This window comes from Oncorhynchus gorbuscha, unplaced genomic scaffold, assembly GCF_021184085.1.
Source record: "Oncorhynchus gorbuscha isolate QuinsamMale2020 ecotype Even-year unplaced genomic scaffold, OgorEven_v1.0 Un_scaffold_3358, whole genome shotgun sequence".
Lineage (NCBI taxonomy): Eukaryota > Metazoa > Chordata > Actinopteri > Salmoniformes > Salmonidae > Oncorhynchus > Oncorhynchus gorbuscha.
This window is the reverse complement of record NW_025745193.1, coordinates 1-27878: the sequence shown is the minus strand read 5'-3', so window position 1 is coordinate 27878 and position 27878 is coordinate 1. Positions and strand designations below refer to the sequence as shown.

The following is a 27878-nucleotide window of genomic DNA, read 5'->3' as shown; positions in this document are numbered from 1 at the left end:
GGGATGTGTGTGCTTTGGGGACCAGAGGGTACATGATTTTGTCGTCTTCTTTGACGGACTGCGTGGTTTTACTCAGTTTCATTACATTCGCTGTAGGCTACCACATGAATGCATAATATATAAACAACTTGCATGGTGGCTTCAATGACCGGTTTAGATACTCTGCGGTGCCTTGTTAGGTCGAGAGCTCAACTACGATACCCACAATCCCTTTCGCATCATACGCGGCAGGTTTTTCTCGGATCAGAGTACACTACAATTCAAAACGTCTCTGTTTATGTTCAACACACCTCCAACATATTATTCTGCTGTCCGCACGGAGAGCGAAGCATTAAACAAACAAAACACATTTTGGGGAATGTAACTTTGTACAGGAAGAGAGCTAACACGAAAACGTCGTATGATTGGCCATTCTGACAGTTCTTTTTTTGTATCAAACATTGAGATTTGTTGACAAATTGCCTTTGTTAGCTGGTAAACAAGCGAACTCAACGAACTTGGTCTGAAGCGGCGGGCGGTAGATGGTTGTCAACCCGCTCACTGAGCGGTGTGTCTCGGCAGGAGGAGCGCATCGACTACCGCTGTAAGTAAAACTACCTAACAATAACCTTCCTCTCATTTACACAAGATAACTAAACCATATTAGCTTGCCAATCAGTTGACAATCTCCTGTTTTCCTTTGTGAACCGGCTGGCTAGCTAACAGAAGGGACAGTAGGCTAGCTAGCTAATATGATTGCTTGCTGGTGGAGAGATGTGCCAGGTAACGTTAACGTTACAGTAGCTGGTTATTCCTCTCAAAAACCGAGCTAGCTAACTAATAAATGGTCATAATTTAGGCTATAACCAAATATTCTCTTAACGTTAATCATAACTATTTATTTTGGGGTCATTGTAATGTATCCAAAGCTATTTAGTCATAAATCCTTACGTTTTTACGCATGGTGGTCCCGGGAATCGCACTATTCCGGCTTTGTCTACCAACGGAGCAAACTAACAAACTAGGTTTTGCATGTCAAGTTGGAATGGGATATCATTCCCTCGTTCAAGCATCTGATCTGTTGGCTTAGCCCTGCTTCTGCCTTTGTTGGTCCGGTCTGGCGATGACTTGGATCCGCCTTTTTGACATCCATGTCCCGTTGTCGTATCAATCATCCGGTTCCTCCTTTCCAATGATCTTATCTCTTATTTCTTTGCGGATCAATAGCTCGACTGGTGATTTGACTTGCCACTCAGCTATTGTTTAGCTACAAACGTTGTCGTCATTGCATTGCCACGGGTAAACATGTTGTTTACAAACTGATTTTTGGTCAGAATATGTTTTGTTTTTAAACTTGTGGATGTACACACCACCACCACCATATGTTTTACTATCCTTGTGGGTACCTAGCCTTAACCTGACTCCTGAACTTAGCCCTAATTGTAACCAAAACACAAAACCTAACCTCGAAACATAAAATAGCGTTTGTCCTTCTGGGGATGTGGGAAATGTCCCCACTAGTGATAATGTGCCTTGTTTTACTATCCTAGTGGGGACTTTTGGGCATTTCCATTACCCTCAAGGATAGTAATACACACACCCCTTCCCACTCCAGAGGGTCTGAAGGGGGGGTGGTCTGTCCTACTCCAGAGGGTCTGAGGGGGCCCTGTAGGTCTGTAGGAACCCCCACCTATCCAGAGTGTCTGTAGGAACCCCCACCTATCCAGAGTGTCTGTAGGAACCCCCGCCTATCCAGAGTGTCTGTAGGAACCCCCGCCTATCCAGAGTGTCTGTAGGAACCCCCCTATCCAGCCTATCCAGCGTGTCTGTAGGAACCCCCGCCTATCCAGAGTGTCTGTAGGAACCCCCGCCTATCCAGAGTGTCTGTAGGAACCCCCGCCTATCCAGAGTGTCTGTAGGAACCCCCGTATCCAGAGTGTCTGTAGGAACCCCGCCTATCCAGAGTGTCTGTAGGAACCCCGCCTATCCAGAGTGTCTGTAGGAACCCCCGCCTATCCAGAGTGTCTGTAGGAACCCCGCCTATCCAGAGTGTCTGTAGGAACCCCCGCCTATCCAGAGTGTCTGTAGGAACCCCCGCCTATCCAGAGTGTCTGTAGGAACCCCCGCCTATCCAGAGTGTCTGTAGGAACCCCCGCCTATCCAGAGTGTCTGTAGGAACCCCGCCTATCCAGAGTGTCTGTAGGAACCCCCGCCTATCCAGAGTGTCTGTAGGAACCCCCGCCTATCCAGAGTGTCTGTAGGAACCCCGCCTATCCAGAGTGTCTGTAGGAACCCCCGCCTATCCAGAGTGTCTGTAGGAACCCCCGCCTATCCAGAGTGTCTGTAGGAACCCCCACCTATCCAGAGTGTCTATAGGAACCCCCGCCTATCCAGAGTGTAAGATATCCATCAATCCGGTTTTCAATTTGGGCATTCTGTGTGTGTGTGTACGTGATGTGTGCTGTTCTCTGGAGCTGTTGCGTCATGAGGCTTGGTACTGTGTGTTTGTGTTAACACACTGTAGGCCTGTGTGTTTTGGCCTGTGTGTGTGCACTCTGTATGTGCCTGGACTCTGAATGGAATGCCTGGGTAGTTCTCCAGGTCATAACTGTGGGTTTGTACGTGTGTGTTTTTTGCTTACGTTTGTGCATACTGTAAGCTTGTGAATCTGTACTCTGAATGACATGCCTGGGTAAGTTCCCCAGGTCGTAACTGTGCGTGTATGAGGCTAGGGACATCTGAGCAGCTTAGGCTAGACTGTAGGCTACACTCTGCAGTGTATGTGAAGCTTGGCACACTACTCTTCAGTTCAGCTTATTCGCTCCATTCAGTGTGCTGGGTTTGTGCATGTGAGATGGAGGATTACCAGGGTTTGTCATGGAAAGTGGGTCAGACAGTGGGTATGTTTTTACTGACGTTTCTGTTAGTGGGGATAGAAAGACAAAGGCCTGGTAAAACATCATCAGATGTTTTTCCAAATTGCTGGGAGCAGATTAGACTTTTAGACTCAAGGTGTAGAGACTAAGAAAGAGAGACCATCTCAGTCTCTCTCTTGGTCTCTCTGTCTCTCTCTACTTCTTCCCTTCTAATTCTTTAGGTATATTCCAAACAGTCTCTCTCTCGGTTTCTCTCTCTCTCTCTCTACTTCTTCCCTTCTAATTCTTTAGGTATATTCCAAACAGTCTCTCTCTCTACTTCTTCCCTTCTAATTCTTTAGGTATATTCCAAACAGTCTCTCTCTCTCTGTCTCTCTCTACTTCTTCCCTTCTAATTCTTTAGGTATATTCTAAACAGTCTCTCTCTATCTCTCTACTTCTTCCCTTCTAATTCTTTAGGTATATTCCAAACAGTCTCTCTCTCTCTCTCTCTCTACTTCTTCCCTTCTAATTCTTTAGGTATATTCCAAACAGTCTCTCTCTCTCTGTCTCTCTCTACTTCTTCCCTTCTAATTCTTTAGGTATATTCCAAACAGTCTCTCTCTCTCTCTCTACTTCTTCCCTTCTAATTCTTTAGGTATATTCCAAACAGTCTCTGTCTCGCTCTCTGCTTCCCTCTTTCCCTACTTCTCCATCCTTCTCGGTCTTAATTACACACATGAGGTCATTCATACCTGGAAGAACATACCTGCCAACACCTGAGCTGAAAGAAAATGTCACATTTGGACACGGAGGCAGTTTGCTTCTGCACCTGACTGGAGAAACCTTTAACAGGGGAAAAACAACTAAGTCTGTTTGTGTTCTGAAGCTCTACCTTTTAGTCTAGCAGTTCACAACATTACAAATGCTGCTCCTGTGAAGTTTCCCCTGGGTTTTATATATATATTATTTAACCTTTATTTAACTAGGCAAGTCGGTTCAGAACATATTCTTATTTACAGTCGGCCTACACCGGCCGACACTGGGCAAGTCGGTTCAGAACATATTCTTATTTACAGTCGGCCTACACCGACCGACACTGGGCAAGTTGGTTCAGAACATATTCTTATTTACAGTCGGCCTACACCGACCGACACTGGGCAAGTTGGTTCAGAACATATTCTTATTTACAGTCGGCCTACACCGACCGACACTGGGCAAGTCGGTTCAGAACATATTCTTATTTACAGTCGGCCTACACCGACCGACACTGGGCAAGTCGGTTCAGAACATATTCTTATTTACAGTCGGCCTAACACCGACCGACACTGGGCCAAGGTAAGATCGGTTCAGAACATATTCTTATTTACAGTCGGCCTACACCAACCGACACTGGGCAAGTAGTTTGTGTGCTGAACACAACATTTATGATGGGACTCACCCCAATCAGAGATGGGTTTTGACATAGCCTGGTATTAGTTAGGGTTAACCAGGGTGTCTCTAGTGATAGGGTCTAGAGAACACGGAGATGCAGTGTTCTTAGGAGGGCTGGTAGTAGTAGTGAGGGCTGGTAGTAGTAGTTAGGGTTAGAGGAGGGCTGGTAGTAGTAGTTAGGGTTAGAGAGGAGGGCTGGTAGTAGTAGTTAGGGTTAGAGAGGAGGGCTGGTAGTAAGTTAGGGTTCCCTCCCCCAATGCTAACTAAAACCATTAGGGGGATGCTAAACTGGTAGTAGTGTCCCAAAATCAGCATTTTGGAACAAGTAGTCACTCAACTCCAAGTAGGTTAGGTCAGCCTTACTGAAATGAAGTAGTTTGTTAGGGTTGTGAAGGACAACATTTATGATGTTGTGAGGGCTTTGAGTTAGGGTTAGAGAGGACCCCTGGTAGTAGTAGTTAGGGTTAGAGAGGAGGGCTGGTAGTAGTAGTTAGGGTTAGAGAGGAGGGCTGGTAGTAGTAGTTAGGGTTAGAGAGGAGGGCTGGTAGTAGTAGTTAGGGTTAGAGAGGAGGGCTGGTAGTAGTAGTTAGGGTTAGAGAGGAGGGCTGGTAGTAGTAGTTAGGGTTAGAGAGGAGGGCTGGTAGTAGTAGTTAGGGTTGAGACCCTCAGATTTGGAAAGTGAAAAACAAAGAGATGGGTGGTGGTGGTAGTAGTAGTGAGGGCTGGTAGTAGTAGTTAGGGTTAGAGAGGAGGGCTGGTAGTAGTAGTTAGGGTTAGAGAGGAGGGCTGGTAGTAGTAGTGAGGGCTGGTAGTAGTAGTTAGGGTTAGAGAGGAGGGCTGGTAGTAGTAGTTAGGGTTAGAGAGGAGGGCTGGTAGTAGTAGTTAGGGTTAGAGAGGAGGGCTGGTAGTAGTAGTTAGGGTTGAGGGCTGGTAGTAGTAGTTGGGGTTAGAGAGGAGGGCTGGTAGTAGTAGTTGGGGTTAGAGAGGAGGGCTGGGAGTAGTAGTTGGGGTTAGAGAGGAGGGCTGGTAGTAGTTGGGGTTAGAGAGGAGGGCTTAGTAGTTGGGGTTAGAGAGGAGGGCTGGGGTAGTAGTTGGGGTTAGAGAGGAGTAGTTAGAGAGGAGGGCTGGGAGTAGTAGTTGGGGTTAGAGAGGAGGGCTGGGAGTAGTAGTTGGGGTTAGAGAGGAGGGCTGGGAGTAGTAGTTGGGGTTAGAGAGGAGGGCTGGGAGTAGTAGTTGGGGTTAGAGAGGAGGGCTGGGAGTAGTAGTTGGGGTTAGAGAGGAGGGCTGGGAGTAGTAGTTGGGGTTAGAGAGGAGGGCTGGGAGTAGTAGTTGGGGTTAGAGAGGAGGGCTGGGAGTAGTAGTTGGGGTTAGAGAGGAGGGCTGGGAGTAGTAGTTGGGGTTAGAGAGGAGGGCTGGGAGTAGTAGTTGGGGTTAGAGAGGAGGGCTGGGAGTAGTAGTTGGGGTTAGAGAGGAGGGCTGGGAGTAGTAGTTGGGGTTAGAGAGGAGGGCTGGGAGTAGTAGTTGGGGTTAGAGAGGAGGGCTGGGAGTAGTAGTTGGGGTTAGAGAGGAGGGCTGGGAGTAGTTCTCTCCTCCCCATATCCCCCAGTCTCTCCTCCATCTCTCTCAGGGGCTGCTGCTGCCAGTACAGGCTGTGCTTTAGGCACAGATTTATGATCCGTCTGCCCCCATCAGGTCAGACCCCTCCCTGCTGTCTTCCTGTGCAGAGTGAGTCAAGTGAGCCACACTTTCCTCAAGCTGCTGGTCACTGGAACGGTTGGTTGGTTTCTGGGAAGGTCACACGGTGTGTTTTCTACTGGCAGGAAGTAGTACCTAGGCAGGGTGTGTGTGTGTGTGTGTGTGTGTGTGTGTGTGTGTGTGTGTGTGTGTGTGTGTGTGTGTGTGTGTGTGTGTGTGTGTGTGTGTGTGTGTGTGTGTGTGTGTGTGTGTGTGTGTGTGTGTGTGTGTGTGTGTGTGTGTGTGCGTGCGCGCCGTTTGTTGTCTGTCCGCTGTTGGACTGTGTTCACCTCAGTGAATTATTGATGAGCCTGTAACTTGAACGCCTCCCCTCATCTCCATCTCCCAGTCTCTCCATCTGTCACCAGTAGCCTACATCCCAGTACTGCCTACTGGAGTCAGTACACCTCTCTCTCTCTCTCTCTCTAGGCCCCTCTCTCTCTCTCTCTCTCTCTCTCTCTCTCTCTCTCTCTCTCTCTCTCTCTCTCTCTCTCTCTCTCTCTAGGCCTCTCTCTCTCTCTCTCTCTCTCTCTCTCTCTCTCTCTCTCTCTCTCTCTCTCTCTCTCTCTCCCCTCCCCTGGGTGTGTTTGATGGGGATTACCTACCTAGTGACAATCATTTACTGTTAATGCGGCCACACACACACACACACACACACACACACACACACACACACACACACACACACACACACACACACACACACACACACACACACACACACACACACACACACAGGGTGTTGGTAGGGTGGGGCTGTATAATCGGTGCCAGATGTCCTTTGAAGATGGAAGGTGGTGGTCTCTGTACCTAATTACATTGACCTACACTGCGCTGTGTAGTTTTCATGCGTTTCAGGTCCGTTACAGCATGTGACTGGGCTGAGTGGATAGAAACATTGCTCTGAATACGAGTTCAGGTCGGCTACAGCCCACGTTTCCATTTGATGGAATACAGTGTCTCAGATGAAGTCAACCTCTGCCTTTTGAGTAGTCCACAGAAACATGTCTGCTATTGGAAGTCTTTCTCCTGTTACTCTTATAGGCTATTAAATAGGATTCTGGGAAATTTCAATAAATTCCCTGGTTTTCCAGAAATCCCGTTTCCGGATTTCCCTCTTATTCCCTTCCGATTCCGTGAATCTTCCAACCAGGATTTCTGGAAAACCAGGGAATTTATTGAAAGTACCATGAATTTTGCAGCCCTAGTTTTAGATATCTTGAGTGTGTTTTATAAATGTCTGAAAGGCATTTGGGAACCAACCACTAGTGAAATTCACCCTCTGTTCAGTGTATTAGACCTCGTGATAATGTGTAGGTCATTTGACTCCCTCCTTTGTGGTCAATCTGTTACTGCTTGGCACTCAGCATTAAGGGGTGAAGGCCCTGTGATAGACTAGTGTCCTGTCCAGGGGGTGTACTGAGGTGATAGACTAGTGTCCTGTCCAGGGGGTGTACTGAGGTGATAGACTAGTGTCCTGTCCAGGGGGTGTACTGAGGTGATAGACTAGTGTCCTGTCCAGGGGGTGTACTGAGGAGATAGACTAGTGTCCTGTCCAGGGGGTGTACTGAGGTGATAGACTAGTGTCCTGTCCAGGGGGTGTACTGAGGAGATAGACTAGTGTCCTGTCCAGGGGGTGTACTGAGGTGATAGACTAGACTAGTGTCCTGTCCAGGGGGTGTACTGGGTGATAGACTAGTGTCCTGTCCAGGGGGTGTACTGAGGTGATAGACTAGTGTCCTGTCCAGGGGGTGTACTGAGGTGATAGACTAGTGTCCTGTCCAGGGGGTGTACTGAGGTGATAGACTAGACTAGTGTCCTGTCCAGGGGGTGTACTGAGGTGATAGACTAGTGTCCTGTCCAGGGGGTGTACTGGGTGATAGACTAGTGTCCTGTCCAGGGGGTGTACTGAGGTGATAGACTAGACTAGTGTCCTGTCCAGGGGGTGTACTGGGTGATAGACTAGTGTCCTGTCCAGGGGGTGTACTGAGGAGATAGACTAGTGTCCTGTCCAGGGGGTGTACTGACCTGATAGACTAGTGTCCTGTCCAAGGGGTGTACTGAGGAGATAGACTAGTGTCCTGTCCAGGGGGTGTACTGAGGTGATAGACTAGTGTCCTGTCCAGGGGGTGTACTGAGGTGATAGACTAGTGTCCTGTCCAAGGGGTGTACTTGAACATCAAGCTGCCTCACTACAGGAACAGGAAATGGGCTCCGGCTCGTACAAGGCTACTTACATACTGTGGTCAGTCGGTCCATTTCCCTCAATGGGCAAACGTCCAGTCGTCCAGGACCTCAGCTGCCACGGATGACCCAGTTGTCGTGGGAATGGCACCGATTGGTCCCAGATTCTCTTGGCAAGCGGGTCCAGCTGGAACATGGTTTATTTAACCAAGCTAATTTAATACTGAGAAGTATTTCAACCTGCTCAGAAAGATGACAGATAGATGGGGGTCATCTCAAACACAACAACAACCAGCACTACATTGGTAGATCATAGATCCGAGGAAGAGGAAGATTCTGAGATCACACACACAGACACAGAGATTGATTGAAAGCCTGAGAAATGTTTGAAATTGTGAAAAGCGTCATTCAATTTTCTTACATTCACCTACATTCATGAAACCATTTTTTTTGCTTGGCAATGGTTACAATGGACCTGTTCTGATACATTTCCCTTAGACAGGTTGGTGGCTGTGTGGGAGAATGTTCTGAGTTGAGTTGGCCACGTCTACTGATGTTTAACCTTTTTCATCAGGTTAGTTTTGTTGAGATTACCATCTCTGTTTCCAGAGAGACCAGGATAGCAGCATCAGCACAGCAGTATCAGACAAACCACCACATGACATCAGCCAGAGGACAATGACATGAATACAATAAACAGCATGTTCCCATGTCTGGAGGCGAACTACGCCATCTAGACTCGCCCACAACAATGCATCTCATCCTGTGTAGTCACTGGGTGCCCACTGGTAGATTCCACTGTCTGTGGTGGTTAAAAGGGACACTTCACCACTTTTTCACCTAATACTTACTATGCTGTCTTCAGCACCATACCAGTGTCTGTCTATTACGTAGGCCTACACGTAGGCTAGGCTATGTAACAAGAAGATTAGAACATAGTGTTGTTCTTGTGAGGTTTGTACTCCAGTGTTCTGACAGTTAGGCTGGTTTGTACTCCAGTGTTCTGACAGTTAGGCTGGTTTGTACTCCAGTCTTCTGACAGTTTGGCTGGTTTGTACTCCAGTCTTCTGACAGGTAGGCTGGTTTGTACTCCAGTGTTCTGACAGGTAGGCTGGTTTGTAGTCCAGTCTTCTGACAGGTTGGCTGGTTTGTAGTCCAGTCTTCTGACAGGTTGGCTGGTTTGTACTCCAGTCTTCTGACAGGTTGGCTGGTTTGTACTCCAGTCTTCTAACAGTTAGGCTGGTTTGTACTCCAGTCTTCTGACAGGTTGGCTGGTTTGTACTCCAGTCTTCTGACAGGTTGGCTGGTTTGTACTCCAGTCTTCTGACAGGTTGGCTGGTTTGTACTCCAGTCTTCTGACAGGTTGGCTGGTTTGTACTCCAGTCTTCTGACAGGTTGGCTGGTTTGTACTCCAGTCTTCTGACAGGTTGGCTGGTTTGTACTCCAGTCTTCTGACAGGTTGGCTGGTTTGTACTCCAGTCTTCTGACAGGTTGGCTGGTTTGTACTCCAGTCTTCTGACAGTTAGGCTGGTTTGTACTCCAGTCTTCTGACAGGTTGGCTGGTTTGTACTCCAGTCTTCTGACAGTTTGGCTGGTTTGTGTGCGCAAGTGTTTGAGGCTATCTAACTTCCTGTCTCATTAAATGGCGCCCGTATTCACTTTCTTCTTGTTTGGGATACTCAGGGAGACATCACACAGACGGGCACACACATCCTCACCAAACTAAAAAAAAAATCACTTCAACCAGTAAAATGAGCGTTAACATTTACATTACATTTACATTTAAGTCATTTAGCAGACGCTCTTATCCAGAGCGACTTACAAATTGGTGCATTCACCTTATGACATCCAGTGGAACAGCCACTTTACAATAGTGCATCTAAATATTTTAAGGGGGGTGAGAAGGATTACTTTATCCTATCCTAGGTATTCCTTAAAGAGGTGGGGTTTCAGGTGTCTCCGGAAGGTGGTGATTGACTCCGCTGTCCTGGCGTCATGAGGGAGTTTGTTCCACCATTGGGGAGCCAGAGCAGCGAACAGTTTTGACTGGGCTGAGCGGGAACTGTACTTCCTCAGTGGTAGGGAGGCGAGCAGGCCAGAGGTGGATGAACGCAGTGCCCTTATTTGGGTGTAGGGCCTGATCAGAGCCTGGAGGTACTGAGGTGCCGTTCCCCTCACAGCTCCGTAGGCAAGCACCATGGTCTTGTAGCGGATGCGAGCTTCAACTGGAAGCCAGTGGAGAGAGCGGAGGAGCGGGGTGACGTGAGAGAACTTGGGAAGGTTGAACACTAGACGGGCTGCGGCGTTCTGGATGAGTTGTAGGGGTTTAATGGCACAGGCAGGGAGCCCAGCCAACAGCGAGTTGCAGTAATCCAGACGGGAGATGACAAGTGCCTGGATTAGGACCTGCGCCGCTTCCTGTGTGACGCAGGGTCGTACTCTGCGGATGTTGTAGAGCATGAACCTACAGGAACGGGCCACCGCCTTGATGTTAGTTGAGAACGACAGGGTGTTGTCTAGGATCACGCCAAGGCTCTTAGCGCTCTGGGAGGAGGACACAATGGAGTTGTCAACCGTGATGGCGAGATCATGGAACGGGCAGTCCTTCCCCGGGAGGAAGAGCATCTCCGTCTTGCCGAAGTTCAGCTTGAGGTGGTGATCCGTCATCCACACTGATATGTCTGCCAGACATGCAGAGATGCGATTTGCCACCTGGTCATCAGAAGGGGGGAAAGGAGAAGATTAATTGTGTGTCGTCTGCATAGCAATGATAGGAGAGACCATGTGAGGTTATGACAGAGCCAAGTGACTTGGTGTATAGCGAGAATAGGAGAGGGCCTAGAACAGAGCCCTGGGGGACACCAGTGGTGAGAGCGCGTGGTGCGGAGACAGATTCTCGCCACGCCACCTGCCTAGGAGCGACCTGTCAGGTAGGACGCAATCCAAGCGTGGGCCGCGCCGGAGATGCCCAACTCGGAGAGGGTGGAGAGGAGGATCTGATGGTTCACAGTATCGAAGGCAGCCGATAGGTCTAGAAGGATGAGAGTAGAGGAGAGAGAGTTAGCTTTAGCGGTGCGGAGCGCCTCCGTGATACAGAGAAGAGCAGTCTCAGTTGAATGACTAGTCTTGAAACCTGACTGATTTGGATCAAGAAGGTCATTCTGAGAGAGATAGCGGGAGAGCTGACCAAGGACGGCACGTTAAAGAGTTTTGGAGAGAAAAGAAAGAAGGGATACTGGTCTGTAGTTGTTGACATCGGAGGGATCGAGTGTAGGTTTTTTCAGAAGGGGTGCAACTCTCGCTCTCTTGAAGACGGAAGGGACGTAGCCAGCGGTCAGGGATAAGTTGATGAGCGAGGTGAGGTAAGGGAGAAGGTCTCCGGAAATGGTCTGGAGAAGAGAGGAGGGGATAGGGTCGAGCGGGCAGGTTGTTGGGCGGCCGGCCGTCACAAGACGCGAGATTTCATCTGGAGAGAGAGGGAGAAAGAGGTCAGAGCACAGGGTAGGGCAGTGTGAGCAGAACCAGCGGTGTCGTTTGACTTAGCAAACGAGGATCGGATGTCGTCGACCTTCTTTTCAAAATGGTTGACGAAGTCATCTGCAGAGAGGGAGGGGGGAGGGGGAGGAGGATTCAGGAGGGAGGAGAAGGTGGCAAAGAGCTTCCTAGGGTTAGAGGCAGATGCTTGGAATTTAGAGTGGTAGAAAGTGGCTTTAGCAGCAGAGACAGAGGAGGAAAATGTAGAGAGGAGGGAGTGAAAGGATGCCAGGTCCGCAGGGAGGCGAGTTTTCCTCCATTTCCGCTCAGCTGCCCGGAGCCCTGTTCTGTGAGCTCGCAATGAGTCGTCAAGCCACGAAGCGGGAGGGGAGGACCGAGCCGGCCTGGAAGATAGGGGACATAGAGAGTCAAAGGATGCAGAAAGGGAGGAGAGGAGGGTTGAGGAGGCAGAATCAGGAGATAGGTTGGAGAAGGTTTGAGCAGAGGGAAGAGATGATAGGATGGAAGAGGAGAGAGTAGCGGGGGAGAGAGAGCGAAGGTTGGGACGGCGCGATACCATCCGAGTAGGGGCAGTGTGGGAAGTGTTGGATGAGAGCGAGAGGGAAAAGGATACAAGGTAGTGGTTAACAACTGCTGCATCGAAAACACTTATTTTGCAAAGATCACAACCGAATATAATCTTAGCGACTGTTCAAGCAAGAATCAAAACATCATTGTAAGTTATTTTGTTTAGCCTAAGACAGATGTTTTTATTTGTTCTATGTTGAATGGGTGCAGAGTGCGGTGGCTTCCTTACAGCCGCGTGCCTCTGTGTGTGACATCGGTGTGTCGTGTTCTGGAATGTTGTCTATAGCCTGTTGTCCATCCTCTTTTTAAATAGTCAGTCATCATGTTTTCAGCACTATTATTTCCCTGATTGATCAACATGTGTTTTATCGTGCTCTCTCTGTCTCTCTGAAGCAGTCATATATTTAGCAATACGTTTCAACATCAAATTGCAATAAAATCGCAGTATCGACAACTAATTATGATGATATCACAGTGCCATCCGTTTTGTCACCAAAGCCCCATATACTACCCACCACTGTGACCTGTACACTCTCGTTGGCTGGCCCTCGCTTCATACTCGTCGCCAAACCCACTGGCTCCAGGTCATCCACAAGACCTGTAGCACGCGCTCCAGCAGGTATATCTCTCTGGTCACCCCCTCTGGTCACCCCCAAAACCAACCGTAGCAATGGTAGATTTGCAGTGGAAGAATGTGCAAAGTAGAAATAATGGAGCTAGCTAAATAAATAAATAAATACCGTAGGGGAAGAGGTAGTTGTTTGGGCTAAATTATAGATGGGCTATGTACAGGTGCAGTAATCTGTGAGCTACTCTGACAGCTGGTGCTTAAAGCTAGTGAGGGAGATAAGTGTTTCCAGTTTCAGAGATTTTTGTAGTTCGTTCCAGTCATTGGCAGCAGAAGAACTGGACGGAGAGGCGGCCAATTGCAAATCCCAGACCACACACACACACACAACCCTCTGCCTCAGCTCTCGACCATTATTTTATTGAACCTTTATTTAACTAGGCAAGAACAAATTTGCAATTCTTATTTACAATGACAGTCTTCTGGGGAACAGTGGGTTAACTGCCTTGTTCAGGGGCAGAATGACAGATTTGAACCTTGTCAGCTCAGGGATTCGTTCTAGCAACCTTTCGGTTACTGGCCCAACGCTCTAACCACTAGGCTACCTGCCGCCCCAATGCAGGGGTCAGACGGCCTTCCTAACCCACAGGTTAGTTTCATAATACAGATGGCCTTCCTGCTCTCCCAGCCAGGCCCCAGTCCAGTGCTCCAGAACCCCATCCCAGACCAGTGCTCCAGAACCCCATCCCAGACCAGTGCTCCAGAACCCCATCCCAGACCAGTGCTACGGAACCCCATCCCAGACCAGTGCTCCGGAACCCCATCCCAGACCAGTGCTCCAGAACCCCATCCCAGACCAGTGCTCCAGAACCCCATCCCAGACCAGTGCTCCAGAACCCCATCCCAGTCCAGTGCTCCAGAACCCCATCCCAGTCCAGTGCTCCAGAACCCCATCCCAGTCCAGTGCTCCAGAACCCCATCCCAGACCAGTGCTCCAGAACCCCATCCCAGTCCAGTGCTCCAGAACCCCATCCCAGTCCAGTGCTCCAGAACCCCATCCCAGTCCAGTGCTCCAGAACCCCATCCAGGTCCAGTGCTCCAGAACCCCAACACACATCCCTTCTCCCTGTCTGGAACACGATTTCCCTCCCAAATCCCAGGTAGCCTACACACATCCCCTCTCCCTGTCTCCAACATGATTTCCCTCCCAAATCCCAGGTAGCCTACACACATCCCCTCTCCCTGTCTGCAACACGATTTCCCTCCTAAATCCCAGGTAGCCTATACACATCCCTTCTCCCTGTCTGCAACACGATTTCCCTCCTAAATCCCAGGTAGCCTATACACATCCCTTCTCCCTGTCTGCAACACGATTTCCCTCCCAAATCCCAGGTAGCCTACACATCCCCTCTCCCTGTCTGCAACACGATTTCCCTCCCAAATCCCAGGTAGCCTATACACATCCCTTCTCCCTGTCTGCAACACGATTTCCCTCCCAAATCCCAGGTAGCCTACACACATCCCCTCTCCCTGTCTGCAACACGATTTCTCTCCCAAATCCCAGGTAGCCTACACACATCCCCTCTCCCTGTCTGGAACACGATTTCCCTCCCTAATCCCAGGTAGCCTACACACATCCCCTCTCCCTGTCTGGAACACGATTTCCCTCCCAAATCCCAGGTGACTGAGATATGATTCCTCCTTTCTTCTCCTTCCCTCTCTTTTGATATTTTACACATCCCTGCTCATCGATTAGATGGGTTACACAGGAAGAATGAGGGAGGCAAAGACGGGGAGTCTGTGAGCGGGAGGGAAAGAGAGACTGTGAGAGGTATCGTTAGTGTCGATCTCCTTTCCCGAGAGTCCCCTCAGATCGATTACCTGGTCATCAGACTTGTAATGTTCAGCGTGTGCAAACCAATCCTCCTCCTCTGATCCCTCCATGCAACCAACACACTCAGGAGTCCAGACCGGACTCAGGGCGTAAGCAACAACCAACACACTCAGGAGTCCAGACCGGACGCAGGGCGTAAGCAACAACCAACACACTCAGGAGTCCAGACCGGACGCAGGGCGTAAGCAACAACCAACACACTCAGGAGTCCAGACCGGACGCAGGGCGTAAGCAACAACCAACACACTCAGGAGTCCAGACCGGACGCAGGGCGTAAGCAACAACCAACACACTCAGACCGGACGCAGGGCGTAAGCAACAACCAACACCCAGAGTCCAGACCGGACTCAGGGCGTAAGCAACAACCAACACACTCGGCTCCCTCAACCCCTCCCATCTATCTCTGAACACCATTCAGTCCCATTCTTCAGCTCCCTCAACCCCTCCCATCTATCTCTGAACACCATCCAGTCCCATTCTTCAGCTCCCTCAACCCCTCCCATCTATCTCTGAACACCATCCAGTCCCATTCTTCAGCTCCCTCAACCCCTCACATCTATCTCTGAACACCATCCAGTCCCATTCTTCAGCTCCCTCAACCCCTCCCATCTATCTCTGAACACCATCCAGTCCCATTCTTCAGCTCCCTCAACCCCTCCCATCTATCTCTGAACACCATCCAGTTTTGATTTCTATTTGCCTGTGGTGTGATATTTCACCAATGTTCTGAACCTTTCTATTCTCATAGATTTTACAAATTTTAAATTAAACATCAAGATTTTTGCTAAGAGTATTATTGTATTATTGATCGATTGACTATGACTTTTTAAATCACCCAGTTGTGTTATTTGCAGAGTTGGCTCCAGTTAAATGTTGCAATTCTTCAGCCATTCCTGAACTTGTGACCAAAAACAAGCTACATGGACCGTACCAAAATGTACGGTCCATGTAGCTTGTTTATATTTATATATATATATATATATAAACCATGTGTCATGGAATCGGTACATTGAAAATCTCTTCCCAACTATTTTGGAGTCATATGGCACAGCTGTCAATTTTTTTGTCCCTAAATGAAAATGCTATACTTTTTAAATTTAGCACTATTTTCTTGAACCAGTTTTTGTTTTTTAATGCAGGTCCAACAGGCAAGGTCCTTACTTGCTCCCCCTTCCACTTGCCCCTTCCACTTGCCTCTTCCATTTCTGCGGTAATGCTGCAATTAGTTGGTTGTATTTTTGAGTAGAGCAAACATTTTTGTGTGACAACTCCATTTATGATATAATTTACAAAGATTATACATTTAAAATAATAATAATAATAATTTTTCAAAAAATACATTTTTAATTCATTAGTATATTTGAGGTTAACCATAATATTTGTTCTGTCTTTTCTGGTGGATTAAACTGGAATTGCAACCAGCTTTCTATGCTTTGTTTTAAAAATAGCAATATTTTAGAGATGGTTTCATTTTTTAATAACTGAAAGTGAGAGGTTGTAATCTGAATAAATGGGAAAAAAGCCGTTCTTGAACATGGGAAAAAAAGCCGTTCTTGAACATGGGGAAAAAAGCCGTTCTTGAACATGGGGTGAGACATTCTTACTAATCTGCTAGAGAAACTGTTCGGATTTAAGGTCTAATGCTTTAATATTTAATCATTTCTGCCCTCCAAATTCATATTCATTATATAAATAGGCCCGTTTTAATTTTGTTTGGCTTGCTGTTCCAAATAAAATGTAATATTTATGCAAATAGATACACTGGGATATGACTAAAGAGTTCATCATTTTTTCACGAATAGACAGGTATTTTCCTTTCACAGCAGCAAGAGCTTCTCTATTTTTGCTAACTTCCTATTAAAATGTATTGTAGTGAGCCTCTTTGATTGTAGGCCTAGTGAAGCTTTGATTGGCTAACAAAAACAATCATGTGTGAAGGCGCCTGTCTTTATGGGGTGCATTGTCATAAAAACAACTTTTAAAAGTCGTTTTATTAAATTAAGAATTTGAAATATCGTGGTATATCCATGTATGCAGCAATGTAACATGGATATTTTCATTTTTTTTAAATAGGCCTGTAATTTTTTACTTATGAATACTCACACAAGTAATCAAATACTAATGTCTGTTCAGATATTCAAATATGTCAATAACTGTGCCCATCCCCAGTTGAGAGTAAACAACCTAAGTACAGGAGTGTTCTCGCTGAAGGTTGAGAGTTGCCCTGAATGGAGACTGAAGGTTGAGAGTTGGCAATTTAGCTCATTGCCCTGAATGGAGGCTGAAGGTTGAGAGTTGGCAATTTAGCTCATTGCCCTGAATGGAGGCTGAAGGTTGAGAGTTGGCAATTTAGCTCATTGCCCTGAATGGAGGCTGAAGATTGAGAGTTGGCAATTTAGCTCATTGCCCTGAATGGAGGCTGAAGATTGAGAGTTGGCAATTTAGCTCATTGCCCTGAATGGAGGCTGAAGGTTGAGAGTTGGCAATTTAGCTCATTGCTGAATGGAGGCCTTAATGGAATGGGCTGAAGGTTGAGAGTTGGCAATTTAGCTCATTGCCCTGAATGGAGGCTGAAGTTGAGAGTTGGCAATTTAGCTCATTGCCCTGAATGGAGGCTGAAGGTTGAGAGTTGGCAATTTAGCTCATTGCCCTGAATGGAGGCTGAAGGTTGAGAGTTGGCAATTTAGCTCATTGCCCTGAATGGAGGCTGAAGATTGAGAGTTGGCAATTTAGCTCATTGCCCTGAATGGAGGCTGAAGATTGAGAGTTGGCAATTTAGCTCATTGCCCTGAATGGAGGCTGAAGGTTGAGAGTTGGCAATTTAGCTCATTGCCCTTAATGGAGGCTGAAGGTTGAGAGTTGGCAATTTAGCTCATTGCCCTGAATGGAGGCTGAAGGTTGAGAGTTGGCAATTTAGCTCATTGCCCTGAATGGAGGCTGAAGGTTGAGAGTTGGCAATTTAGCTCATTGCCCTGAATGGAGGCTGAAGGTTGAGAGTTGGCAATTTAGCTCATTGCCCTGAATGGAGGCTGAAGTGCAGAGAGTTGGCAATTTAGCCATTGCCCTGAGACTGGCTTAACTATAATATATTCCGCTTAGCAGAACGTTTTGGGATTTGAACCCACTATCCTGAATCCTGCCGTTACAAGTGCCAGGCTCTACCAACTGAGCTGCAGAGGACCCCTGTTACTCATTTAATCAGCCAGCCAATTAGCCAATCTACAAACCATTTAGACTGCGAGTCAGCTAACCAGCTAGGCCTCCAGCCAGCCAGCAGCACTAAGTGAAAGTAAGATGACTGATACTGACTTAGCTTAGTACTCTCTCTTAGTGGTGCTGGTAGACTGGGTGCCTGAAAGGTTCGCAGACTGACTAAATGGTTGACTGGCAGGCTGTCTGGTTGGTTGGTCGACTGGCAGATTGACTGTGATTGACTGGTTAGCTGGCTGTCTGGTTGACTTGCTGGCTGGTTAGCAGGCTGGCTAACTGGCTGGCCTGTTGGATATCCCAGGAGGCAGCTGGTGTTTGCCCAGGAAGCAGGCTGTCTGCTGGGGCCACTGATGTGGTTCTCCTTCCCCATGGAGGTCCTCCACCACGCCTAGTCTATGTCTGCTTCCTCACCACCAGCCCTTCATCTGGAAACACGCTGCCTCTCTGTCTCTGTCTCTCTCTCTCTGTCTCTCTCTCTCTGTCTCTCTGTCTCTCTGTCTCTCTGTCTCTCTCTCTCTCTGTCTCTCTGTCTCTCTGTCTCTCTGTCTCTCAGGTCTCTCTCTCTCTCTCTGGTCTCTCTGTCTCTCTGTCTCTCTAGTCTCTGTTCTCTCTCTCTCTCTGTCTCTCTGTCTCTCTGTCTCAGGCTCTCTCTCTGTCTGGCCTGTCTGATCTCTCGAGTCTCTCTGTGTTCTGTCTCTCTGTCTCTCTCTGTTCTCTCTCTCCTCTGTCTCTCTGTCTCTCTCTTCTGTCCTCTGTCTCTCTCACCACTCTAGTCTCTGTCTGCTTCCTCACCACCTGTCTCTTCATCTCTGTCTCTCTCTGTTCTCTCTGTCTCTCTGTCTCTGTCTCTCTCTCTCTCTGTCTCTCTTTCTCTCTGTCTCTCTGTCTCTCTGTCTCTCTCTCTCTCTGTCTCTCTGTCTCTCTCTCTCTCTCTCTCTGTCTCTCTGTCTCTCTGTCTCTCTCTGTTCTCTCTCTCTCTCTGTCTCTCTCTCTCTCTCTCTCTCTGTCTCTCTGTCTCTCTGTCTCTCTGTCTCTCTCTCTCTCTCTCTCTCTCTCTCTGTCTCTCTCTCTCTGTCTCTCTGTCTCTCTGTCTCTCTGTCTCTCTCTGTTCTCTCTCTCTCTCTGTCTCTCTGTCTCTCTCTCTCTCTCTCTCTCTGTCTCTCTGTCTCTCTGTCTCTCTCTTCTCTCTCTCTCTCTCTCTCTCTCTCTCTCTCTCTCTCTCTCTCTCTCTGTCTCTCTGTCTCTCTGTCTCTCTGTCTCTCTGTCTCTCTGTCTCTGTCTCTCTCTCTTTCTCTTTTATATATATATATATATATGAAGGGACTTTTCTCTCTCTCATGAAATTACTTTTCTCCACTGAGCTGATAACCTAAAAGTTCATTGAGATTCAGACACTTCCTAAAAGAGGGTGTTTTGGACTCCTGTCACCAGATTTGGGGTGAGATCTTTGAGTTGAGTAGCTCCGACCCCTGAGCCTTAGGCTACCCCACACCAGGGGTTCACCAGTGTTGATGTGGGCACTAGTGTTATTTTGGGGGGGGCTGTTTCCATCAGGAGGGTGCTGTTAAAGACTTGGGGTGAGGTGAGAGGTTAAAGGTGAGCCGGATCAACAACCTCTGCATCATCAAGACCGTTGCTTTGTGAGAAGGTGTTAACAGTTAGCCATCTCAGTTGGAAGTTCTCCATTAGTGTTTTTGTGGTTAGTGTGGTGGGGAGTAACATTATTTTAACTTGATGTGAGTTGAGGCCTTCACTTTTTGCAAATGATACCTTGGCAGCTGAGAGGTATGAAATAGGTTGTGTGTGAATCTGTTTCCAGGAAACTGGCCTGATATATTCCATTTGTGAATCACCTCAACTCCCATTTGAAGTGACTTCATCATCGCAGTTCTCACAAGCGTCTCGATCAACAGCCAGTCCAGTGTGCATTCTGAACACTCAAAAGTGTGGTTGAAGAATAGCACACCTTTCCCTTTACTTGAACTGTTGAAGGACGGGACTCAACCTGCGTGCCAAACAGGACACAGGCAAATTGTTGGTGTTGTTTTTAGGGGGGGGGACTGCCTGGCTGCACAAAGGCACCGTAGTCTGAGGAAGTGAGGTCACTGTGAAATCCCTGGGTCATATTCATTAGGGGAAACGGTAGCAAAACCTTTTGCAACTTGAAACTTTAAGCACCCCTTGTTTTTCTGCCTAGTGCATTTGGTGTGCTTGGGGGAGTTTGGTGACCGCGTGGGGGAGTTTGGTGACCGCGTGGGGAGTTTGGTGACCGCGTGGGGAGTTTGGTGACCGTGGGGAGTTTGGTGACCGCGTGGGGAGTTTGGTGACCGCGTGGGGAGTTTGGTGACCGCGTGGGGAGTTTGGTGACCGCGTGGGGAGTTTGGTGACCGCTTGGGGAGTTTGGTGACCGCTTGGGGAGTTTGGTGGGGGAGTTTGGTGGGGAGTTTGGAGTTTGGTGACCGCTTGGGGGAGCTTGGTGGCTGCGTGGGGGAGCTTGGTGGCTGCGTGGGGGAGTTTGGTGACCGCGTGGGGGAGTTTGGTGACCGCGTGGGGGAGTTTGGTGACCGCTTGGGGGAGTATAAACCTATCCTAAGGGGATACACAGACACACAGCGGCAACCGTTTCAACCTGAGACCACATAGCGAACACACACACACACCACACACACATGTGGGTGTAGTTATCCTTTAATGCTGGTGGCACCGGCCAGAGACCCTTGTTTGGTTAGCGGTGTTTCTGTACTCATGAGATTGCAGAGTTTTCTAAGCAAATGGCCACTGGGTTGATGCAAATAGTCATGGTATCATTCTGCCAGGTAGGTAGCAGATAGGCTGCTTTGTAGTTAACATTAAATTGAGAAGGTTTTTGGAAAAGCCTTTCCATCTACCGGCAGATGGTTATCATTAGCATCATCGCTAACGGCTACACTAAGTGTAGACTAGACATAAGAGCACCACAACACAGACAGGCATTCCTGAGCCCTTTCAGAAAGATGCAAGAAATTACTAATCAATGATTTTATTTTACCTTTATTTAACTAGGCAAGTCAGTTAAAGAACAAATTCTTATTTTCAATGACGGTCTAGGAACAGTGGGTTAACTGCCTGTTCAGGGGCAGAACGACAGATTTGTACCTTGTCAACTCGGGGGTTTGAACTTGCAACTAGTCCAACGCTCTAACCACTAGGCTACCCTGCCAACCCCGCTACCCTGATGCAATTTTTTCATGTCTTGTGAGTCACATGGGCAATTTTTAAGGAATGTTCTAGTAAGTTCAATACATTTTTGGAGTATTGTTTAATTGGGGTTTAATGTCTGGATTCCACGCTTGGTGCAAACGCAGATGTTTTTTTCTAGGGCCCTATTTGTGTGTGAGTCTTAATGGGTGTGTGGTGGTGTAACTGTCACTGACTTCCTGTTCAGTGTAAGGTGAGACCTGAGAGATCAGGTGACTTCCTGATGTTGTGAGCTGTGTTGTCCACGTGTGACTGACCTCACACGCTCTCTCTCTTATCTCTATCTAGGGTTGCAGCGGCGACAACCAACAGGCACATGCAGGATGAGGAGGCGGAGCTGAAGCTCAGCTGACCCCACCCATTTAGTGTGACCTCCCTCCTGCCCTCACCCATCCAGCCAGCCGAGCCCATGTTCTCTCCAGAGCAGGAAAATATCTCCCCCTCCTCCACCTCCTCCTCCAAAGTGCCAGTGAAATATGGAGAGCTCATGGTGCTGGGGTAAGGAGCCAACCACATTATAACACTTCACCACTTAGAAACTAACTCAGATGCTTATGGCTGTTCCTCTATGTTGATGATACTCAGATGCTTATCGCTGTTCCTCTATGTTGATGATACTCAGATGCTTATGGCTGTTCCTCTATGTTGATGATCCTCAGATACTTATGGCTGTTCCTCTATGTTGATGATCCTCAGATACTTATGGCTGTTCCTCTATGTTGATGATACTAACTCAGATACTTATGGCTGTTCCTCTATATTGATGATACTAACTCAAATACTTATGGCTGTTCCTCTATATTGATGATACTAACTCAGATACTTATGGCTATTCCTCTATGTTGATGATACTAACTCAGATACTTATGGCTGTTCCTCTATGTTGATGATACTAACTCAGATTGCTTATGGCTGTTCCTCTAGGTTGATGATACTAACCTAGATACTTATGGCTGTTCCTCTATGTTGATGATACTCAGATGCTTATGGCTGTTCCTCTATGTTGATGATACTAACTCAGATGCTTATGGCTGTTCCTCTATGTTGATGATACTAACTCAGATTGCTTATGGCTGTTCCTCTATGTTGATGATACTAACTCAGATTGCTTATGGCTGTTCCTCTATGTAGATGATACTCAGATTGCTTATGGCTGTTCCTCTATGTAGATGATACTCAGATACTTATGGCTGTTCCTCTATGTTGATGATACTCAGATACTTATGGCTGTCCCTCTATGTTGATGATACTCAGATACTTATGGCTGTCCCTCTATGTTGATCAAATCAAACTTTATTTGTTACATGCACGGAATACAAAAAGTGTAGACTTTACCATGAAATGCTTACTTACAGTTGGGTAGCTTGGATAAAAACGTGCCCAAATTAAGCCGTAGAAGCTAGAATATGCATGTAATTAGTACATTTGGATAGAAAACACTCTGAAGTTTCTAAATCTGTTTGAATGATGTCTGTGAGTATAACAGAACTCATATGGCAGGCCAAAAAACTGAGAAAAAATCCAACCAGGAAGTGGGAAATCTGAGGTTTGTATACAGGGTGATATTAGTTATGTTTCACTTCCCAATGCTTCCACTGTTTTGAGGATTCTACTTTAAAGGAGGGGCTCATAAGGGCTCTTTGAGTGAGTGGTCTGGCAGAGTGCCACAGCCTCGGTCTGGCGCGCTCACGTGAAAGGTAGCTACGTTCCACTTCATTTGTACAGACAAAGGAATTGTCCGGTTGGAACATGAATGAAGTTTTATGTTAACATCCTAAAGATTGATTCCATACTTAGGTTGGCATGTTTCTACGGGCTGTAACGGAACTTTTGGAACTTTTCGTCCGACGTTCGGTGCGACCTGAACGCGCTTTTGGATTTGTTTTCCAAACGCCCTAACAAAAGAATATATTTGGACATAACTGATGGACATTATCGAACAAATCAAACATTTATGGTGGAACTGGGATTCCTGGGAGTGCATTTTGATGAAGATCGTCAAAGGTAAGTGAATATTTAAACTGCTATTTCTGAGTAATGTTGACTACCCAATGACTACCCAATATGGCGGGTGCCTTTTTGGCTGCTTTGTTGTCTAAAGGCTGTACTCAGATTACTGCATGGTTTGCTTTCTCCGTAAAGTTTTTTAAAAATCTGACACGGCAGTTGCATTAAGGAGAAGTTTTCAAGCCCTGCCAAATCTGACGAGCGTCAGAGCCGGTGTAGTAGGATTCAATCTTAACCGGTCTAGGACACAGCTCAGCTAACGGACCCCGCCCCCCCGCAATAAATCGTTGTTTTTTTCCATAATGTCCATTACTAGTGTCCAATTAGCACGTTTCGTTCACATGTCCAAAAGCTGCCGCTGGTCCAGGCGAACTCGGACGAAAACTTCAAAAAGTTATTTTCCAGGTCGAATAAACTGGTCAAACTAAGTAGAGAATCAATCTTCAGGATGTTATTATCATATATATCCAATAATGTTCCAACCGGAGCATTCGTTTTTGTCTACAGAGTAATGGAACGCAAGGAGATATAATGACTACTGCGTGTATCCAGGAACTGGCATTCTGCCTGACCAGTGACTCAAATAGCTGCTATCCGGTCCCACATCCCACTATAGGCTTCATTCCACGTTCTACTGACTGTTGACATCTAGTGGAAGGCGTAGGAAGTGCGAACAGATCCATATCTTATTTGGATGTGATTAGGCGATGACTTGAAAATCAACCAGCCCCAGAATTTCCACTTCCTGTTTGGAAGTTTGCCTGCCCTATGAGTTCTGTTATACTCACAGACATAATTCAAACAGTTTTAGAAACTTCAGAGTGTTTTCTATCCAATAGTTATAATAATATGCATATATTAGCAATCTAGGATAGAGTAGCAGGCAGTTCACTATGGGCACGCAATTCATCCAAAAAGTGAAAATGCTGCCCCCTAACCCTAAAAGGTTAATACTATATTGACGCTTTGCTTGTGTGATGGTTCATCTGGGGGCATAGCATGATTTCTTCGAAGCGCCCAGATTACTGACCCGCTCCTTGAAAGCAGCAGGTCTAGCCTTTAGCTTCGATGCAGATATTGCCTGTAATCCATGGCTTCTGGTTGGGATATGTACGTACGGTCACTATGGAGACGGTCACTGTGGGAACAATGTCGTCGATGCACTTATTGATGAAGCCGATGACTGAGGTGGTATATATTCCAGTCTGTGCAAGCAACTGGATGATACGAACTCAGATACTTATGGCTGTTCCTCTACGTTGATGATGACGTTGCTTCCTAGTCTCTTCGAGGTGGTTATTGTGGGTGGGGTTGTGTTTAAAAGCACATGCAAGCACGCACACACGTGTGTTTTTGTGTACCTGCGTATGTTTGTGTGTGCTGACTCACTGTTTCCTGGTCTCCAGGCTGTCAGGTAGATGATTATAACAGTAGTGTTGGTCTCCAGGGAGATGATTATAACAGTAGTGTTGGTCTCCAGGGAGATGATTATAACAGTAGTGTTGGTCTCCAGGGAGATGATTATAACAGTAGTGTTGGTCTCCAGGGAGATGATTATAACAGTAGTGTTGGTCTCCAGGGAGATGATTATAACAGTAGTGTTGGTCCTGGTCTCCAATGGAAAACAGTGATGAGATATCAGCAGAGCTGGATCACACACACTCATAGCTTAAACCTATCTGTAAATCTAGCCTTTGTACTCATGGGGACCTGGGAAATACTTTGGGGGATTTCCAGTACCCACAAAGATAACACACACACACACACACACACACACACACACACACACACACACACACACACACACACACACACACACACACACACACACACACACACACACACACACACACACACACACACACACACACACACACACACACACACACACACACACACACACAAAAAATACAGGCATGTCTGTGAACTCACAGCAACTCCCCCTGCCTGCTCTAGGAACACTTCTTGCTTCCAACATGGCATCCTATCCCTTTGTTTATCTCTCTCTCTCTGTCTGTCTCTTTAGGTACAATGGCTCTCTCCCCAACGGTGATCGAGGCAGGAGGAAAAGCCGTTTCAGTCTGTCTAAGAGACCCAAGGCTAATGGGGTCAAACCCAGCACAGTGCACGCTGCCTGCACCGCACAGGCAGCTAAGGTAAGACACCCACACACACACACACCCCTACCAGTATCTCTTGTTGTGATGTGTGTGTTTTGTCTTATATTTGTATTTTTAATTCCAGCACCCTGTCCTTGCAGGAGGCCTTTCTACCCTGGCCCTGCAGGGGGCCTTTCTACCCTGGCCCTGCAGGAGGCCTTTCTACCCTGTCCCTGCAGGGGGCCTTTCTACCCTGTCCCTGCAGGAGGCCTTTCTACCCTGTCCCTGCAGGGGGCCTTTCTACCCTGTCCCTGCAGGGGGCATTTCTACCCTGTCCCTGCAGGAGGCATTTCTACCCTGTCCCTGCAGGAGGCATTTCTACCCTGTCCCTGCAGGAGGCATTTCTACCCTGTCCCTGCAGGAGGCATTTCTACCCTGTCCCTGCAGGAGGCATTTCTACCCTGTCCCTGCAGGAGGCATTTCTACCCTGTCCCTGCAGGAGGCATTTCTACCCTGTCCCTGCAGGAGGCATTTCTACCCTGTCCCTGCAGGAGGCATTTCTACCCTGTCCCTGCAGGAGGCATTTCTACCCTGTCCCTGCAGGAGGCATTTTACCCTACCCTGCAGGAGGCATTTCTACCCTCCCTGCAGGAGGCATTTCTACCCTGTCCCTGCAGGAGGCATTTCTACCCTGTCCCTGCAGGAGGCATTTCTACCCTGTCCCTGCAGGAGGCATTTCTACCCTGTCCCTGCAGGAGGCCTTTCTACCCTGTCCCTGCAGGAGGCCTTTCTACCCTGTCCTTGCAGGAGGCCTTTCTACCCTGTCCTTGCAGGAGGCCTTTCTACCCTGTCCCTGCAGGAGGCCTTTTACCCTGTCCCTGCAGGAGGCCTTTTACCCTGTCCCTGCAGGAGGCCTTTTACCCTGTCCCTGCAGGAGGCCTTTTACCCTGTCCCTGCAGGAGGCCTTTCTCCCCTGTCCCTGCAGGAGGCCTTTGTGTCCTTTGTTAGGCCGTCGTTGTATACAAGATTTTTTTCTTAACTGACTTGACTAGTTAAATAAAGGTAATTTAAAAAAATGTGTAATTCAATTAAAAACCTACACACAACACCATAACACTCCTGCCTTGGTTAACAGTGGAAGTATGTGAACCATGCCTTTACGAACACACGGAACACCCTGGCTGTTTACGGCAGAGTTCAGTGTGAACTGACCAATGAAGGGCAGCAGAGAGATGTCCTACAAAGTGTGTGTGTCCTTGGAAACACATGTCTGTCTCTTAATTAAGTCTTTAAACAGGCCTGTTAAACCATGAGGCTGGGATTGTTGGGGACCATTTGGATTTGTGTGTGTGTGTGTGTGTGTGTGTGTGTGTGTGTGTGTGTGTGTGTGTGTGTGTGTGTGTGTGTGTGTGTGTGTGTGTGTGTGTGTGTGTGTGTGTGTGTGTGTGTGTGTGTGTGTGTGTGTGTGTGTGTGTGTGTGTGTGTGTGTGTGTGTGTGTGTGTGTGTGAGAGAGAGACACGTTTAGAACGCTACTTAGCAGATAGAAATATAACAAAAAGAGCTGAGGACAGAACCTTCTCTGTTCAACATTTCTATACTGATCGTTCCTCATTTCTCCATTCCTCCTCCCTCTCCGTCCTCCCTCCCTGTCTCTGTCCCTCCCTCCTTCTCTCTGTCCCTCCCTCCCTGTCTCTGTCCCCCTCCCCCCCTCCCTCCCTCTGTCCCCCCCCTCCCCCCTCCCTCTCCAGGCTATCAGCAACAAGGACCAACACAGCATCTCCTACACGTTATCCAGAGGTCAGACTGTGGTGGTGGAATATACTCATGATAACAGCACAGACATGTTCCAGGTAACTACAAACTCATCCTTCTGGGCCCAGTTGCAGAAAACATCCTTAAGGACATTTTCTCTTAAACGTTCCTTCACTTTTAAGTCAGTTAGACAAAAAAAAAAACATTTTAAGGCAAGTTTCCCCTCTTAAATGAAGTGAAAAAGTTTTGGGTGTCCGTGAGGTCTCTTTCTAAGTGCTTCATTCAGTATGGATATCAATGTAAACAGCGTTTTGTGGAGGGGACTGTTGCTTTCATTTGCCCACCAGCAGATGTGCAACTTAGTAGTGTTTCTGTTGTCTATACAAAATCCTCAGATATCAGTTAAATGATCCTACCTTTAAAAGCATAGATATACATTATAGTCGTATCAAGTGTAAGGTGTTATTTAGTCTGGATCATCAGGGTAAAGCACATCTGGAACGTTCTGTCTTCTGGGCTCCTTTCTGTTTTAAACAATAAGCCTGACCCCAGATCATCCCATGTTTGAGAGGGGATGGGGGGAGAGGGGATGGGGGTGGGGCCTGTTAGGGCAGATCTGAGATTGTTACACTGCTTTGGTGCTCTTCACTCTTTCTACATGGTTCTGTTGCTTTATGTTAATAACTACCATATATTTTGAACATTTAGGCAGTTAGGTGAAAAGGGCATTTGGCATGTCGCCGTGATGTCAGACTCTGGTGCTGCGGTCCAGTTTTAAATATGCTAAACCATAGTTTGTGACATCACAATGTCGCCACCATCAACGATCGCTGTCACACATCGATAGACGATAAAATCTTAA

General features: G+C 47.5%; 1 protein-coding gene across 1 annotated transcript; it reads left to right on the top strand.

Annotated features, from left to right (window-relative positions):
* Positions 1 to 144: 144 nt before the first annotated feature.
* Positions 145 to 27075, top strand: LOC124017842 (E3 ubiquitin-protein ligase pellino homolog 1-like; the record flags this gene model as incomplete). The annotated part of the gene is given in 4 exon segments (XM_046333072.1): positions 145 to 583; positions 21446 to 21655; positions 25191 to 25320; positions 27013 to 27075. Coding segments are annotated over 3 exon segments (282 nt in total), but the record flags the coding sequence as incomplete, so codon positions are not given.
* Between the last annotated feature and the right edge of the window lie 803 nt (positions 27076 to 27878).